This window comes from Ailuropoda melanoleuca, chromosome 4 (genome assembly GCF_002007445.2).
Source record: "Ailuropoda melanoleuca isolate Jingjing chromosome 4, ASM200744v2, whole genome shotgun sequence".
Taxonomy (NCBI): Eukaryota; Metazoa; Chordata; class Mammalia; order Carnivora; family Ursidae; genus Ailuropoda; species Ailuropoda melanoleuca.
Genome location: NC_048221.1, coordinates 144661080 through 144677131, shown reverse-complemented (window position 1 = coordinate 144677131; position 16052 = coordinate 144661080). Strand labels below are relative to the sequence as shown.

Genomic DNA, 16052 nt, shown 5'->3' with positions numbered 1-16052 from the left:
ATCCTATGGTAGCAGGATGCAGTCTGCTCAAGGGCACATGCAACATTCAACAGGACAGATCAGGTCACAAACCAAGTCTTAATAAACTTTAAAAGGCTGAAATCCTATCAAGCATCTTTTCTGAACACAGTGGTACAACAGTAGAAATAAATTACAAGAAAAAAACCTAGAAAATTCATCAATCTGTGAAGATGAAACAACATGCACACATATGACCAACCCACAGCTGTTATCACACTCAACAGTGAAAATCTAAAAGCTTTTCCTCTAGGATCAGGTACAAACAAGGGTGCTCACTCTTGCACTTCTGCTCAACATAGTACTGGAAATCCTATATGTGCAATGAGGCAAGAAAAAGAAAGAAAAGGCGGTGAAGGGGAGTGAGAGATACAGGCTTCCGGTTAGGGAATGAATAAAAGGCAGCCACATTGGGAAGGGACAAGCACAGTTATCTCTGTTTACAGATGACATGCTATTATATATAGAAAACCTAAGTGTTCATTAACAGATGAAAGCATAAAGAAAATGTGATATATATATAGATATAGATATACATGGAAATCCTGGGATTTGAGAAAATATGGATGTACCATTATCCTAAGTGAAATAAGTCAGTACAAGACAAACACCGTATGTCCTCCCTTATATGGGAGTGTAAGCAAACCGAACTCAGAAACAGAGTACACTGGCGGTTACCAGGGGCGAGGAGGTGGGGAAATTAAGAGGGACTGGTCAAAGGCTACAAACTTCCAGTGTAAGAGGAACAAGTTTTCCATGGTCTAATGTGCAGCATGGTGACTAAGTTTGATAATATTGTTTTATATAATTGAGATTCACTAAGAAAGGAGAACATCAGTGTTCTCACCAAAAAAAAAAAAAAGGTAACTATGTGAAATGATGGGTGTGTTAATTGCCTTGGTGGGAACCCTTTCACGGTGTGCATGTGTTCCAAATCATCACATGGTAACCTTTAAATATTCTACGGTTGTATTTGTCAGTATGTATTAGTAAAGCTAAAAAGAAAAGTTAGGCAGCTGATCACAGCGGTGGGTTTTAACCTTCAGGCCAAGCACAGGGTCTCTTTCTTTACACAGAGAAAGTAAGAAAAACAAAATTAAGACATTAACTTATCATTTAAAACATTTATTTAGGGACAACGAGGCCATGTCAACATCAGTTGGTTCTCCTACTAGAAATGAATAAACATAACCTCACGCAGAAGAAAAGTTAACGTCATCTTTGTTTAATGCAGAGTGGCTGAACTTTGCAGCAGCATGTTTCTGCTACCAATATACATATATGTGATGTTTGAAGAAATAAAAATCATTTTTAAGGATTCATATTCTAGCTTGTACCTACAACTAGAAGGATTACTTAATACCTTTGTTAAGCTGATTCCTTCTCTAGTCTCTTTGCAAACAGAAATACATGAGTTGGTATTCATGCCCTTACCCTTAAGATTCTCAAATTAGAATAAGCAATGACCATATACAGAGCCAATCACAGGTTTAGTGATGGTTGAAAATGAACACAAAAGGACTGTGACCATATGAATTGGAGCATATTAACTATTAAGCAGTATATGTGATAAAGTTAGTACAAAGTATTTAAAGATAAGTAAGTTAACCATTTATAGAGATAAAAAATCTTTTACATATTAGATAAAAGTTTATAGAATAAAGAGAAGTATTTTAAAACTTATATTAAACATTGCTTAACTGGAGAGTAAATCCTGCCAGTGGAAAAATAAATGTTTTATAACTCTCAAAGAAGAAAATAATATAAACTTTAATTCATGGTAACATAGTTGGCTGGAAAAATGCCAGTTTGACCTCGGAGCTTTCCTTCCCACCAATCAAAGTGTGAATCTGTTTTTGATATAACTGTGATTCTGTCTCCAGCTTGAAAATTCAAATCCCCTGGCTGTTGTCCTTCAAAAGAATACAATGCAGTCACTTCAATGGGTTGATTCAAATTGCCTAAAACAAACAGAGTATTTAAATTATTCACATTTTTAATGGGAAAACCTTGGAAGGGTGTGTAGGTAAAGATATAAATTAACTTCAATACTTGATATTCTAATGCCTTAGAGCGTGTAGTCTGTGTGATTTTCATCATATTATTAAACTTACGTTTTTCTTCTTTGAAAAGAGCAAATGTTTGGTAATAACATTTCCTAAATCCATACAAGTCAAACTGCATATTATTATATATTTAACTACGTATTTAGCAAATATCTGTGGTTATAACCGTTTGAATAATCTATAATATTACAAGTTAACCCTTGAACAACACAGTTGTGCACTTACACATGGATTTTTTTTGATAAACAGTATGATACTATAAATGTATTTTCTCCTTTTCTTTTTTTTTTAATTAATTACTTAATTTGACAGAGAGAGCAGGAGAGAGCACAAGGAGGGGGAGCAGCAGAGGCAGAGGGAGAAGCAGACTCCCTGCTGAGTAAGGAACCTGATGTGGGACTGGATCCCTTGACCCTGAGATCATGACCTGAGCAGAAGGCAGACGCTTAACTGACTAAGCCACCCAGGCATCCGTCTCCTTATTTTCTTAATAATATTTTATTTTCTCTAGCTTCATTTATTATAAGAATACAGAATATGATACATACAGCATACAGAATATGTGTTAATTTACTATTTATGTTTTTGGTAAGGCTTCTGGTCTACAGTAGGCTATTAATAGTTAAGTTTTGGGGGAGTCAAAAGTTATATGTGGATTTTCAACTGCATGGGGTTTGGTGCCCCTAAACCCCCCCACCCCACGTTGTTCAAAGGTCAACTGAATTTACATTTTTCCCCTTTTAATAGAATGGTCATCATGGTTTCCATGAAGTGTAGCTGTTAGAGAAAAACACACTGACGTTCATGATTGTATCATAAAAGATTTAATTGAAAAACCATGCTCCAGGATAGAGCTAGAGAGTATTAGGCTATGGGAAATAAGTCAGTCAGAGAAAGACAAATACCATATGATCTCACTCACAAGTGGAATTTAAGAAAAAAAAATGTGCAATGGAAGAAAAAAAGAGACAGAAAGAGACACAAACCAAGAAACAGACCCAGACTCTTAACTCTAGAGACAAACTATTGCTACCACAGGGCAGGGAGGCAGGAGGATGGGGATTAAAACGTACACTTCTCACGATGAAAAATAAAACAAAATGTTAAACAAAACAAAACAAAAGCCAAGCTCTGTAGCCTTTGGCTTCCAGGGTTCCAGCTCAGACGCATTTTGCCGACTCGTCAGCAGACATTGTCTCCATAGGCTTCACGGCTGTTTTTATTTCTGTGCTTACTTTATACTTCCTCTCAAAACAGATAAAACCCAAATTAGCACAAGAAGTACATTTGCATAGACTTAATAAGAGTTTCAACACAATGTGTAGAATTTTCTGTACTGTATTAGGGAAAAAATACCTTGGGAGTTGAGGAGTTAATAGGAGTAAAAAACACTAAATACTATAAAGTGTATAATGTCATAAGAAATATAAAGAAACAGATACTTTCTGTGTATTCAGCTACATGGACTGTTATATTTGTTTCACATATTTTGTGCACATATTAGACAATTAGATGCTTGTTAAATGCATCTTAGTGCAGATACACTGAAAACATAAATAACCGAATTCTAAAAACCAGTTACTTATTTGAACCTATAATACTATAATAATAAAAGATAAACCAAATTTGGCTTGTCAGTAAGAAATAAAAAGCCAAGACTTTAATTACACGACGTCGACGGAAACACGGAATTTGTAGTCCACACAAGATGGTGCTACAGTTCTTCTGTTAAAACACGCGCTGCGTGGTTCTCAGTTCTCCTAAAGAAATAGCCCTAATAACAACGGAATTACGGGGGAGATATTCCTGGTATCATTACTTTTTTCTATCATACAAACATGTTCTGCCTGTTTTTATATTTTATACTATATTTACTTTTAGTCTATCAATTTTAAGGAAGATTAGAAGTGGATCACGGAAGTGTAGAATTTTGACAAAGTCTGGATATCATCGAAACCAGCTGAGTAACAGCCAACACACATGAATGAGCAGTCGTTACCGTGTACGTGACAAGTGGCTGTGATCCCGCGCCGTGATGGGACACACAGCAAGTCCTCCCCACCGGCCTCTTTGTCATTAAATCAGAGGAATGTGAGGTAATGTTGGAGGACAAAATCATTCTGAACGTCATTTTCTAATCAATACTTAATATGTTCCACCTCCGTTCATAAAGCTCAGCCCCTTTCAACCAAACTCAATTAATGAAAGCCCTCCAGTAACCCCGCCTCTCTCCTGTCACCCAGGCACCTTGGATAACACAAAGAAGCAAGCAAGAAGAGTCCTAGTGACCCTCAGGGAATGTTCTGGAAGTCATAGCTATCTTAGCAGCCATACATGTGTACATTTACACATTGCACATAGGCACAAAAGGAGAACGCATGAAGGATGATCACAATGATAACAGGTGTCAGCCCCGAGTATACAACAGAGCAGCCACTGTGCACGGAGTCAGACACCGTGACGGCACCTGCCGTGCGCTCAGCCCGTCCCGCCCCCCCCAGCGAGGCCGCTACTGCTGTCACCCCACTTTACAGAATGTCAGGCAATTTGTCCAAGGAGGTGAGACCCGAAGCTCAGAAGTCTGTCCCCGGGGACTCATAGTCACTACTGACATCACACCCCAAGGGTCTCTGCAGCCACACAGGTACCGAACTGCGCTCAACAGACAGAACTTAGGGTTATCAGAGCATTTCACTTTTGTTAGGCAAATTTTCAAGGAGAATTAGCATGTTTTCCTGCATCACTGAATAATCTAGACTCTACAAATTATAAGAATGTTGGATGATGATCCTGGGTAATCACTGATAACTGAACTGGTTCTTACTGGTTTTAGGAATATATTTTGTGATGAATAATTCGAGGAAGAAAGATACTATGAACTGAATGAAAGACAGACAAGGTCACGGACTTGGTTCAGTCCCTGCCCTTCCCATGTAGGTGTTGTCCAGCTTCCTCCGAATCATAGTTTCTAAGGATGGAGTGGTGATGGGAAAGGGGGTATAAGGACAGGGCGGGGGGTTTCTGAGATGCAGCAGAGAAGAAGGCAGTCCTGTGGGCTTCGAGGAGGTTGATATTCAACACTCCTCCTCTCCCCATCCAAATTTTGAGCAGAGATGAGGCAGATGGGAGGAGCTCATTGCTGGCAGAGCTAGGGAAGAACACAGGCAAGATAGGCAGACAGAGTGTGCCCAAGAAGAGGCAGGAGTTGGAGGAGTTTGGGCGAAAATTCATCCACGAGAGCACGAGGCCTCAACAAAGACCAGTGCTCCCTGGAGGTAACGGTCTGCAGGCCATCTCACACCGTGCCTACTGTTAGTTTTTTCTTCAAGCAAAATGACTCAGCTCTTCCTTACTGTAAATATTAGGGATACTTTCCATAAGGAAAAGTTTAATGCCCACAAATAGCTTATTGAAAAAAAAGGTGGGCCTTTTTTTTCTGAGAGGGAGGTATGTCCTTCCAGAAAGGGAGAGCCCCCTGGGGACCGGGGAAGCAGGCCCCACTGCTAACTAAAATATCTGGCATTCACAGATCCCTTCCCTTCGGAGTAATCTATGCCTTCAAGTTTTACGTCTCTACGTTTAAGAAATATGGGGGCTCTTGGAAGCAGCTAGCCATTTTCATCGTAATATTCACTTTAATTCAAATACGGCGTCCTCTTCTCTCCCGAATCAGGACTACACTTCACAGGAAACACATTTGCAGCTGCCCTGAGGCTCCTCACTAGCAAGGCTAGGTCTATAGGGCGGCACTGGTTACTCCCAGCTGCTTTCTCCATGGAGTCCGCTAACATAACCCACAGGAAACCCACGTATCTGGCCCCAGACATGACTCAGGAAAGGAGTCGCAGTCTTTGGAAGGTCCATTTCAAGGCAAGCAGAAGAGAACAAACGCATCTTGGTTTTGTGTACATTTAATGTAGTGGTGAGTTGCATGGCTGACTTAATTAACTCTGGTACCACGTTTCCCCAGGCCAGGTGTGGGGCCTGTCACTTTGGGAACCGCGTCCTCCAGAAGACGGTGAGAGTCACTGGTGAGTGAGGCAGGTAAGGCCACTAGAGGAGGTCGCCAGAAAAGCAGTTCTCAAAAGGCAAAGTCTGCGGCATGTGTGGTCGCTGCAACGGGGAAGGGAGTACCATTGGCACAGAGCGAGTCGATCCAGGTCGTCCACGCAGCACGGGGTGGCGCCCACAGTGCGTGTGCCCAGACTGTCACTGAAAATTACAGGGTCGACAGGAGGCGGGTGGTGAAGCCTGCCACAGGAGGACACAGGCTGTGACAGAAAGGTACGGTAAACAAGGCTGTGCACTTGCAAGTTGTCTGGCTGAGCTTCCAAAGTGTGCAAAACAGAAGTACACGCAACTTGGAGAATTACTGCTCTGCCCAACAGCCCATGCAAAAGTGAATCTGGTCAGTGGGTGTGGGACAGGCTGAGAGCCAGCCCATGGGGGCCTGGATTTCCCTGTAGGACAGGGTTAACTTGAGGCTCCGGACTGGGCCCTGTGCCTTTTCTCTGCAGCAGTGCTCGGCCAGGATGTGAGAAAGTCCTTGTAAGAATTTAATTGGTTCCACAGCTGCTTTTTACAAAAACACAATCATGTAAAGTAAGTTTTATTTCAAAAATAGACTTTTTAAAAACCTTCCTGTCCATTTTTTTCTTCAAAATCCCTTATGTTGGAGAAAGGACTAAAATAAATTAATATTATCCTAGTACCTACTGTTTACACAATTTAACTCGTCCCACCCTCAAATATGAAAACAAAACCTGACCAACTGACCAACCACGGGCTGGTAACTGTCTGGGAATCGCTAGTGGTCAAAGTATCGAGTTCAAGTCCGGTCCTGTTTCCAGAGCCCACCCAGGGTTTGTTTCTTATAACTTCACACTGCCCTCAGTGCCTTTTAGGGGTATTGCTAACATTCCCTAGGCACCAAGCCTGTGGGCACACGCTCTAGAGAACCATGAAAAAGCAGCTACTGTCCCCACTGTCACCACAGCCTCTGCTGTCCCTTGTCCCTCAGCAACTCAGCTTGTCTGTTGACCTCAAATTTAAGAACCGCTTTAATTGCAGGATACCCAAGTGTAGGTCTAGTTGTAACAGTCTTTAAAAGACTGCTATATAAAATTCCAGATGCGTATGATACTTGGGTATAAATATTTACATGTTAACCACTTTTGCTTCTGAAGGGTGTGTATCCAAAGGTCCAATTATGACAATCTCAGTAATCTCTACCATGGTTGTAAATCACATTCACGAGAGCAAAATACATTTTTCAAAGCCTCTCAGAGTTTTCTCACTGTGCCTGAGACCGCAGCACAGCATTCTCTCACAGTTAAACCCAGGCCAGCAGATTGCCTCTGAACACGGGACTCTCTCTACCCCAGCCCCTGCGAGAACGGACGGCCCCAAGTGGGCTCCACACGATGGGAACCAGGCTGGAAGCAAAAGGAACGTCAGAAACCCTAATCCATCAGGAAAAGGTCAACTTCTGTTTAAGGAACTCTGCTTAAGAGACATTTTGAAATATCTTTATAAATTTTAAAAAGAAATGGGTACTTAGTTACCTTGACGTTCTGTTTATATGAAACAGGTAATGCCCCGCAGTTTACTTACCCAGGAATGTATGGTTCTGTGACTCCAGTGACAAAAGACGATGTGAAAAAATAAACAGGCTGCTTTACAGCTGGTTAACCTTTGCCTTCATTTTGTGTCCCATTCACATTTCTAAATAATTGCTTAATTCTTTAAGGAATATGTTCTAAAGAATGTTGAAGTAAGACAGGTTGAGGGACTGTTTCCATCACAGCAAATCCTACTAACTTTCATGACGTAGCTCCCAGAACAGCAAAATATCAGGACATGAGGAATAAACAGTCCCTTGAAAACACAAAAGTATTCATGGGGCTAAAGCCCAGGAAAAAATGTGATGATGACTATAACTCACAATGAACAAACCTTGTCATTCTATCATGGCAATATTTGAAAACATCCTGTGGTTTGGTCCTCGGACGAGCTCCTGGGGGTCCGCGGCGCGTACTGCCAAGCCGGGGTGCCCCCAGCAGGTAACTGCTCCCCATCGCCCTCCTTACCTCAGATTCAAAGCAAGTAAGAGAGCAAAAGCATAGCATTTTTTACATGAAGTACTTCTCAAACTCAAGTGCATACCCTGCAAATCAGAGGGGTGTTCGGCACCTTCCCACAGTTTTACAGACTGCCATACTAATTAGAAAGGCTGTGATTATGAGATGGATATGAATCATTTTTAACACATAGAAAGGTTAGTTACCGGCTCTCTCCTGATAGCTGGCAAGTTCAGGGTACAGCTTATATTTGTTTCTGTTACCTGCAAAACAGAAAAAAAGAAAAAGAAGGGAGGCATTTAGAAGACTTATTAGCATAGCGCATATAAGTAGCCAAGAATGGCCAAATCTTGCTTTTGCGAGCAGGTATTTTAAATCTCTAAGATTGATAGAAATATCATTATTTTATCACACTTTACATCAAGAGGAATGCCTGAGTAAACCCAGAAAGTACCCCGAACATGAGGCAGGGGGTTAATATCTGATACCTGTAGGATTAGAAGCACTGAAACTACCACTCATGACCTTGGAATTACACATTCACGGGTAAGACACATACAACTTTTTTCCAGAAGCAATCATATGATACCTGAATTTTAAAGAAGTTTGTAGCCCCCAAGCCAGTGATTTTCAAACATCCTTGTTTGCTTAACCCCTAAAATAATTTTTAAACAGCGTGTATTCACTCGTATATTTTTAAATTAACACCTAAAATTGTTCAATATAAGCCTAAAAGTTGTAAAGGACACACTTTGTAGCATATTTCAGTTTTGTTGTTTAAATTAAATAATTATATCTCTTTCTGGGATAACAGAATCTAAATATCATAGTGTAAATATGAATCATCATTATATCTATACTCTCCATCATGAGTTAAAAAACAAGTTTTTTTAAAAGTCAGAAATTATATAATGTTCATTTTAACCTTCAAGTCATATATCCATTCCATTTGTCCCAAAGATTTTATACTAATGTGTTAATATTATATTTTATGTAACAACTTCTACAACAAAAATTTGTACATAAATTTATTTCTTATATGTTATTTGAAGTAAGTGCAAGGCTCTATTAAATAATTTCTTTTAGCTTGAATTATTATAGTAATCATTATTGGTACACAACTGACCAAAATCTTAAATATACTATTATTATCTCGTTAACTTACTAAACATGAAAGTCAATTTTTATTTGAAATGCATCTCCATAAATGGGTAAGACATTTAGCTCATATACACAGGATGGTTATTTCTTATTTCTAGAATGACACAGGTTCAATGTATTTTAGTATTCTTTTTTAAAGATGTAGGTACTAGAAAAACTGGTCCTTATAAAAACTAGAGAAGGGCGGAAGGGTACATTTTACAGCCGTGTAACAGAATTATTTTATATTCCTTCTGAGATGGAGGTAAAAAAAAATCACAATTATCTCTAATTAAAACAACAATAATAAAATATTACTTTTATAACTTTTTGGTGATACATAGCTATGTGATTTTTAAAATAAGAAATATATAATAATAATATTACCTACTATTGTTATCCTACATTATATAACAATTCCATTGTGTCTCTTCAGTTTTGTTGAAAGCAGAGAAACAAATCACAGATTGACAAAAGGATCTGGTACTTGTCAGAATCATTCACTAACTATGTCAACATCTGTATTTCAAATTGGATCACTGTTCTTACATTTTGGAGACAATGTAGCATAGTACAATTCAGGATGATTGGGGGGTTTTTCTTCCTCAAGTGTGAAAAAAAACATTGGGAAGTCTAGAAGACAGAGGATAGCCTGCATGTCGTGTTCTGAACGGAACCAGCTTTCACAAAGAAGGTAGGTAGGAGCGAGCTCTGGAGATTGGGTTCCCTACACTATTTGTGCCCATGAACCCTGGGGAGTGTCTGAGTACCCCAAGGACAGGTGCACGCCAACAAGAAGGCTGCTGGCCTAAGAAATTTATGACATAAGAATATAGAAATAAACACTGGCAGCATGGGGAAGGGGGTATAAATATTCCCAAAGAGTCTATTTTTAAAAACTGACTAAAAATAACAGATTTGGGGTACTGATCAGATACAGGACAAAATACATGCAAATTAGGACTTTCTCAACATAAAAATAAGCACTCTGCAATAGAAATGGGAAAGTACAGGGTTTCTGGGTGACTCAGTCAGTTAAGTGTCTGCCTTAGGTCAGCTCAGGTCATGATCCCAGGGTCCTGGGATCGGGTCCCACGTTGGGCTCCCTGCTCAGTGGGAAGTCTGCTTCTCCCTCTGCCCCTCCCCCTGCTCACGCTGTCTCTCTCACGCTCTCTCTCTCAAATAAATAAATAAAAAATTTTTAAAAATTTAAAAAAAGAAAAGAAATGGGAAAATACATTCCATTCACCACAGCAAACCAAAATTATAAAGTACTTAGGAATAAATTTAACAAAAAAGGCACAGAAACTACGAAATCTTAGGAATGACAGAAAAATACCTTAACAAATGGAAAGCATAAAATGGAAAGATTATCATACAAATGCCAAATTAATTAATTTATACATGTCATGTTATTGTAATTAATATCTCAAATCATAGAATCAGTATAAGTTTATAATATTATTTTTTAGAGTTGCATATTGCATACAGTAGTCCCCCCTTATCTGCAGTTTTGCTTTTCAGTCTCAGTTACCTGTGGTTATCCACAGCCCGAAAGTGGCTGATTCTCCTTCTGATTTATTGTCAGAAGGTCAATAAAAGCCTAATACCACAACACGTGCTTGTATCCCTCACCTCCTCTCATCTGACCACGTAGGCACTTCATCATCTCACATCATCGCAAGAGGATGGGTAAGTACAGTACAGTCAGATATTTTAAGAGACAGAGAGACCACATTCACATGACTTTTATTACAGTATGTTATAATTGTTCTATTTTATTATTATTTATTGTTGTTAATGTCTTACCATGCCTAATTTATAAATTAAACCTTATCATAGGTCTGCATGTATAGGAAAAAACATAGTTTATATAAAGTTCAGTACTATCCATAGTTTCAGGTATCCACTAGGATCTTGGAACATAACCCCCATGGATAAGGGGGGACTATTATGTATGAAAAACAAGACTAACAGACAAATGCTACATGTAGAAAAAAAATGTAACCCAAATGATAGTCAAAGTTCTTCTTCAAATAGAAAAGGCAACAAACACTCCAACAGAAAAAATGGACCAATCAGAAAAGATTAAATCTAAAACACCAGCAATTATATGAAGAAATCTTTAGGTCACTAATAGGGGCAAACACAATCTAATTAAAAAGGAGATACAACCAACCCTCAGACATGGAAATACTTCAAAACACTCTAACACTAATAGTGGTGAGGAATACACATGGTGGGGAAAGCTATGGTCGGGGAGTGTGCGTGGAGGGGGTGTGCGTGGTGGGGGTGTGCGTGGAGGGGGTGTGCGTGGAGGGAGTGCACGGCAGGAAGCATTGCAGTGGGGAATGGCTGATGAGTCTCTGCAGTAGTAAAAACTTGAAATATAATCTACCAAATCCGTTAAAGTTTAAAAATATATCCATTGACCTATCACATCCACTCCTGGTAATTATCTCCAAAAATAAATAAAAGTGCCAGGATGTAGACACATCAATTGAGAAAGATGTAAATTGTGGAGCTGGCTGGCATGGAAAAAAACTGAAATAAAGAAGTTAGTACCTATTAATAGGAGAGTGGCTGAACAAAATATGTTCATTTGTACCACGGAATATTAAAGAGCCATTCAAAAGAATAATTAGAGCTGGACCAGTTGACTCAGGGATTTCTATAAGGTGTTGTTCAGCAAAACAAGCAAAACTCACAAACAAGATAGAGTTAAACATGTATAATATGGAAGCATTTTTATAAGGCAACAAAATATTCTGTCCATGTGTATCTATGTGTTTGTACGTGTGCCTGTGTATAGGAATATACAAGAAAGATATATATGGGGAAAGTACAGATGTCTACACTGCATGTCGTCAGCATGGGTTTCCTGGGATGAGAATGGGTACAGGTGTCACGTGAGTTAAGAGGAGAAATCAGAAAGGGGAGCAACTCATAAAAGAAAAATTAATGCATTAAAAAATTTACATGAACCATACATGCATTTATGTAAAATTATATGTGAAGAAGATATGTAAAGAAATTAACAATCAAGATTCAGTTTTTTAATTAAAAACTTAGGAACAGGTGAGATTTAAAATAAAAGGTTAAAAATAGATACCAATTTTTAACTTTCCTTTTACTGAAACAAAAACTAGTGCTCAAAACTTGGGATGATACGTTGTCTGAGAAAGATGGTACGCATGTGAAAAACGAAAACAAATGGTAGGGACCTAATAGCAAATAAAGAAACTGAAAAAGCCAAGGGAAAATGAGAGTATTCATGAGAAGGTGTGGTAAGGAGAGCTAGTGTGCAGAAATGTGCACAGACCAAAAGGTGAACCAGCAAGGACACAGTCATCACTGCGCAAAGTGGGGAGGGCGCCATCTGTCTCCACAAGAAAGGTTCAGAAGACAGGATATCCTAGTGGGAAACAACAGCCCAAAGCTGGCACAAGCAAGGGGCCTGGGGACCTAAGGTGACCTTCAGGCATGTAGGTTTTAGAACACGTGCTCATGTGGAACACACAGGAGAAACAAACCTTCTGAGATTCTTCCATTGTGAGAAAGGGGCTCCTTGAGGTAAGATGAGTAGTTTTTTAATCTACACTGACAAGGAAGTGATATTAAGGGAACTGACATAAGATTTTTATACATGCATCATACAGATATCTATTTTCCTAGTGAGGACACTTCAGAAATATGTATTTTAAAACTTACACACAGGTCAAATTTTATGTAATCACTCAGGTTTAAAATAAAAATAGATTTGGTGCCCACATTCGTTACTCACTGGAAATATGAGTGTATGCAAATGAATCACCTGAACGTGAATCAGAAGGGACCGTTCTTTTGGAAGAAGAATGCGGCACCGGGAGAGTAAGGTGCAGACTAAGTTACAGGAGTGTGGGTCATGAAGAACAGGGCCAGTTCCTGAGCACTTCCCGGGGCGGGGGGGGGGGGGGGGGGGGGNCCGGGAGCCAGCGTGAGGGCTGTGACTCCGATTTCACACCCAGGTGAGGGCGGGCGGGATACAGGGCATGAAGGAGGGGCCATCCCCCTGCCCCCTAGAGCACTTTGATATTTCTACTCCTCCTCCAGAACTATCATGTGCTTCCTTACAGTAATGGCTGTTATTTTTCCACATGCCTTATCTCCCCTCCTCGACTGACAGTCCTTCAAAGACAGGATGGAAGTCGGACTTGTGTCTATACTCTCAAAATCCCCAGCACCGTGCTCATGAATAACAGTGAATTATCATATGAAACATCACCTACTTTAATATATTGCTACTTGCTGTTAGCCTCTGCGCCTGGAAAGCACGATTCCAAGAATGACTGTCCTACAAATGTGCAATGGGAGGGGGGGTAGAGGCCAAAGTCTTGTGCTGTATAAATTTGGTCTATTTTAAAGCCACCTTATGAAATCCTGAGCTCCCAAGAATATATGGTAAACTCAATATTCGGAATATAAATCCACGAGTATACAAGAAAAATAGGCTTATTTGTTCCCATTTCAATTCAGCATGATAAATGTCTTTGGAAGAAATGACAAATAAAATACATGAAAAAACTTTAAAGATAAATCTCCTTGTAAATTGGAGAGAGCATCTTCTGAATGAGAACAGAAGCTCTCACAAATTACAGCAATGAGAATTTGTCTCCTGTATCTAGAAGCTGAGCATTTATTTTTCTCAACACCCATTAGTTCTTCTATTTGACACTAAAGTTTAACAATGTAGCATGACTTCTTATCAATAATATTTAATAATTGCTTAATTATAATTGCATTTGAATTGCAATAAAAATATTTACCTTGGGAGTCAGAGTTCGGCAGGACTTGTGCAGACGACTGCTGTGGTCTTGACAATGGTTTCGGGGGTAATTCTTTAGCCTGGGAGGAGCAAAAAAATGCACATAATTTTAAAATACTTTTTTACCTTGGAGCATATAAGGCTTTTTTCTTCCAGTGAATATATGTGGCAAGGTTCATCCTATGCACCTATGAGCAAAGCGCCCTAAATGAGCACGTGCGCTGCACAGGCCACACTTAGTGGAAATGGATGCCACGGGCAGAGATTGAAGGGGATGGTCTTCTGCAACGGAAGCTTGCCTCATCTAGGCACCTCAGTCACACGGTGACCGGCTCAGCAATCCCTGGGAGGGCAGTGACAACTGAGGCTTTGTGTGTTGGTTTTCACGTTGTACCGTGGGGATCAATCAGCTCCAGAAGGGTGTTGTGGAGCTCGGAGCACAAAAACCTTGAGGCTACAAGGCCTCAGTATTAGCCGCCATTGTCAGCATCATTGTTTAGTATTACAAAGTCATACCCTTAGAGAGATGCAATTATGGAAAACAAGCTATGTTTCCCCTTGAAATTTGTACAGATGACATGTCAAAATTATATGACATTTTTACAAAAACTTTACGTAAGTGAAATTACGAGGGAAGTTTGGTGGTTATTGGGAACATGATATCAAGGACGGAATATTCTATATAAAGAAATGTCACGGGACCGCTGAGAGAAACATAAAAACCAAGCATTACAGCAGCCTTCCTCTGTTCCCTTGCTGCTTTTCTTGCATTGATTCGTTGTCCTTCATTTTCATACTTTTCAGTAAAGGAGTCAAGAATTTCATAAAGATCTTCCGCGTGAGCAGGCCGTGGTATTTCTCCAAATAAAATGTCATAAGCTCGGATGTCTTGACAATAAAACCTAATAAGGAATATCAGATTAAGAGCATTCACAGACATAGGTCTTGGAGGACATACACTTGTGTGTAGGCATTTACTCACAGCTAGTACTTCAGACGTACTATTTCTCAAACACTAACTACAAACCATAACCCATGTGAAATCCCAAAGTTCATTCCCCCAAGCTCATCTCCAGAGCCAATCACCATAAATAGTCTGATATGCATATCCTTCCTCCAAAATATAAAAAGCAAATCACATATACATACAAACACCACACATACAAACATATATGCATATAAACATATATGTGCAAATACACCTGCACTTATGCAAATAGACCCTAGAAGCACATACGTTTTTATAGATTTTTATTTTTTAAGTTTTTTACAAAAATGGTGCTTTGTAAGGACATTTACATGTCTCAAAACATCTTCCCATAACCTATCAATTACAAAGGGGACACTATTTCAGTGGAGGAACCTGGCAGACCCCACCTTAACCAAATGATCCAAGGGCACATCACTGACGTTGGGACAGTTGGATATCAAGTGCCTCCTGATAAGATACGATGAGGACACACCACTTCTGCTGTATTTCTGCCCAAAATGCAGAACCTAAGTCCAGTTGTGTAGACGCGTCAGACAAACCCAAACTGAGGGAGTCCTACGAAATAACTGACCTTCATTCTTCAAAAATGTCAGGGTCATGAAAGACAAAGACTGAAGAAGTGTCCCAGGCTTAAAGAGACTCAAAAGGCAGGACAATTAGATACAATGATTATACTGGATTGGATCCTGGATCAAGAAAACAATTTTTAGGGGCGCCTGGGTGGCACAGCGGTTAAGCGTCTGCCTTCGGCTCAGGGCGTGATCCCGGCATTGTGGGATCGAGCCCCACATCAGGCTCTTCCGCTATGAGCCTGCTTCTTCCTCTCCCACTCCCCCTGCTTGTGTTCCCTCTCTCGCTGGCTGTCTCTATCTCTGTCGAATAAATAAATAAAATCTTAAAAAAAAAAAAAGAAAGAAAACAATTTTTATTTTGCTATAAATGCCATAAGAGAG

The 16052-nt window shown here is 39.7% G+C and overlaps 1 protein-coding gene across 1 annotated transcript in view; it reads right to left on the bottom strand.

Annotated features, from left to right (window-relative positions):
- Nucleotides 1-1153: 1153 nt before the first annotated feature.
- The window catches only part of SH3YL1 (SH3 and SYLF domain containing 1), a 38116-nt gene continuing 23217 nt past the window's right edge, over nt 1154-16052 (bottom strand). The window contains exons 8-11 of the mRNA XM_019805523.2: nt 14842-15010; nt 14110-14188; nt 8371-8427; nt 1154-1979 (exon numbers count right to left, since the gene is read on the bottom strand). Coding sequence (XP_019661082.1) covers nt 1789-1979; nt 8371-8427; nt 14110-14188; nt 14842-15010 — 496 coding nt within the window. The 3' untranslated portion in view covers nt 1154-1788. The remainder of the gene's footprint in view (nt 1980-8370; nt 8428-14109; nt 14189-14841; nt 15011-16052) is intronic.